We start from the raw sequence: 2,818 nt of genomic DNA, 5'->3' as shown, positions 1-2,818 counted from the left end.
ATAAATGTATTTTATTATTTTTTAAAAAAAATTGAAGTGGATGAGATCTATGCTGAATGTGGAGGCTACATCAGGACTGTGCCTGCTGAGAAACATGAATAACTGGAAGAAATGAGTTAAGGGCTCAATCCAAAGGCCACTGAAGCCTGTGGAAAGCCTGTTGATGAGCTGGTGGGCTCTGCCTTGGGCCTTACACCCTTCAGTACTGGAGACTCGAGCAGAAGGCTGCAAGCGGCCGGAGCCCCTCGCTGGACAGCATCCTCCAGCCGCAGCAGAAGGGCTGGGAGGTGCCCAGAGGCGAGGGATGGGGACTCTGGAGGTGGGAACAGTGCCTTGGATTTCTTACCTGGCTGATGTCAAGAGCGTGAGATTTGACGGGGGGAGAAGATGCTGGGCATCTTTTAAAAGCGCTTTTGCCCAACAGCAATGTCCATAAAGGGACGTGTGACCCCCCAGTACACACAAGGGAAAAGTGAGCCGAGGAAGAGCAGGCTCTGTCTCATCATTCCAAGCAAGTCTCAGCCTTTCTCAGCTTTAGCTGCCCTCACACGTTGCTGGGTGCAGGGCTGAGACCAGACTGTGCTGGGCCTTGTCTCCTGGTGCGGGGCACGATGCCTGGCATCTTGCTGCTCTCTGCCAAGAAGAACAATTGGGCTCCCTCTCTTGCCGAACAGAGCGTTGACCTGGTGTGTTCCAGCTGCACGGGAGCAGGTGAGGAGGCTGCTGAAAGCAAGGATCCTGCCCCAAACGGCAGCTGCCACCGTTGTGGGTTAGAGCTTCCAACCAAAACAGCAGCTGCCTGGTCTCCCCAGCAGTATCACCTGGCTGATTTGATCTGACACTGGACCTTCGCTTTTTCATTCTTTTTTGGAGGGGACTCAGAAGACAACTTTCCAGAACTGACACTGCCAGGAGCTCCCTCCTCTTTCCAGGCTGTTAATTTGAGTGGGAGGGCTTGTACATTTTGAGCCAAAGGTGCACGTGGGTGAGCAAAGTCCACAGGAGTTTCCAGGACAGCAGCTGGAGGTAGGTCAGTTTTAAACTTGGGTCAAAAGATGCTTCACCAACCCTCTGGTTTTGCTGTGCCCTCAAGAAGCATTTATTTTTCCTGAGCAAGTACCAGTGGTGTCAACCTGCCTCTCGCTTCCCATCTCACCTTTGCAGCTGCGGGGTTTCCTCTCCTCCTGCACAAGCACCCCGTGACCCTTTCCCTGTGCTTTGTGGTCCAGAGCAAAACATGAAACTTGCTTAAAAAGGGAGCCCTGCTTCCAAGCATTTTAACCAAAGACTATCCTGTTACCTGAGAGAAGAGCACAGCCTGTCAGCTGCAGTGCTTTGGGGAATCACGTCATCCCCACCACGCATCTAACCCACGCATCGCACTCGAACAGCATCGCTTTTTAATTTTCACCTGGTCCTTAGGGCTGGTGGTGTTTCAGCCTTTCCAAGGTGGATTAGGCTCTGACAAATGGGTCTTTGATCAGGTGGCTTCCTACTGCACTCAATAAATGTTTTCTCTACACTCAGCCTCTTCCTTTTCTTCAAAAAAAAAATCACTCTCCTCCAATACCCCCATCTGCAGCAGCAGATGAAGGACACATGCCAGAAGCGGATAATCCAAGCAGGGGCTTCTTTCTGCCAAGCATCAGTGCCCACTGCTCCTTCCCCGCCATCCCCTCCTGTGACTGCAGCTCCAGAGGCACCACCACAGCCCCAGTAATGGCTCATGAGACCAGTGTGGAGCTAAACCAGCCTCCTCAGAGGAAAGGTCCGCAGTGACCTTTGGCTCACGGGGGTGCAGAATGACTGTGCAAACGTTTTGCATTTATTAGACAAACGATGTAGGTGGACAAACTGATTCCCTTGTGAAGCCATGGAGGGAGGTGATCCCAGCCCAGGCGAGGCAGTTGCTCCTCTACAGGGGCAGCACCTTTGCCCCTCCGGAGGGTTTGGTGAGGTAGAAGGTGGCTGTGCCACTGTATTTCTCCTAGGAGACAAGACACGGTTTAGTGGTGTTGATAGGGCTAGGACAAAGGTTGGACTCGATGACCTTGAAGAAGGTCTCTTCCAACCAGAACTGTTCTATGATTCTAAGTGGTAAGCGCTGCGGGATGCCAGACCCAGTGGAGAAAGACCCTTCCAGCATCTGGCCCAGCCCCTGCTCTGACAGTGGCCATGTGAGATGCTTTTTGGGGACAGCACACTGTCCTGGGGACCCTTGCTCTATCCACAGCCCAGAGTAGGGAGGCTATCAACACATCCCCAAGATGACCCTTCAGCGGCCCCTTATGGACTGTTCCCTGGGACCTTCTCCTTTTTGACCCTGCTGACACAGCTAACCTCCACGGCTGCCGGTGACGGCAAATGCGCCACTGGTTCTGCACAGGGCTTCCTTGTCCCTGTTCTTCTCTTATCCAGTTTTTATTTTGGACAATTTGAGGGTCAGTTCCACGCTCACCCTATTTACCCCCTTTGCTGTTCTGCAATTCCTGGTGGCATTCCCTCTCTCCCAGCTTATCATCAGACAGCAGACGCACTGCCCTTTCAGTTTCTCCTTATTTCAGTCACCTTTCTCTGCCCCTTCTTTATCCCCCTCCCACTATTTCCAGGGTGCATCATGACCTCATATAGCAGCAAAATGAGGTTCTGCCTCATTCAGGGCCTCCATTTCCTGACACCCATCTTTTGATGGTGTTTTCAGCTACCAGAGCACACTGAGCTGCTGATTTAGAGAACACTGATGATAGCACTAAGATTGGGATGTAAATGTCAGTGTTAAGCTCAGCATTGCTTAAGCTTAGCTTGTATTATTTTTCCC

The 2,818-nt window shown here is 51.8% G+C and overlaps 1 protein-coding gene across 1 annotated transcript in view; it reads right to left on the bottom strand.

Moving 5' to 3' along the window:
* Positions 1-1,915: 1,915 nt before the first annotated feature.
* Positions 1,916-2,818, bottom strand: part of GALK1 (galactokinase 1) — a gene marked incomplete at its 5' end in the record, with an annotated part of 3,637 nt that continues 2,734 nt past the window's right edge. The window contains 1 exon segment of the mRNA XM_009872756.1: positions 1,916-1,987. Within this exon segment, the coding sequence (XP_009871058.1) occupies positions 1,916-1,987 (72 nt within the window).

The sequence above is a fragment of the Apaloderma vittatum genome, unplaced genomic scaffold (assembly GCF_000703405.1).
Source record: "Apaloderma vittatum isolate BGI_N311 unplaced genomic scaffold, ASM70340v1 scaffold29437, whole genome shotgun sequence".
Classification (NCBI taxonomy): Eukaryota; Metazoa; Chordata; class Aves; order Trogoniformes; family Trogonidae; genus Apaloderma; species Apaloderma vittatum.
Note: the sequence above shows the minus strand (reverse complement) of the source record. Positions and strands in the feature narration are given on the sequence as shown.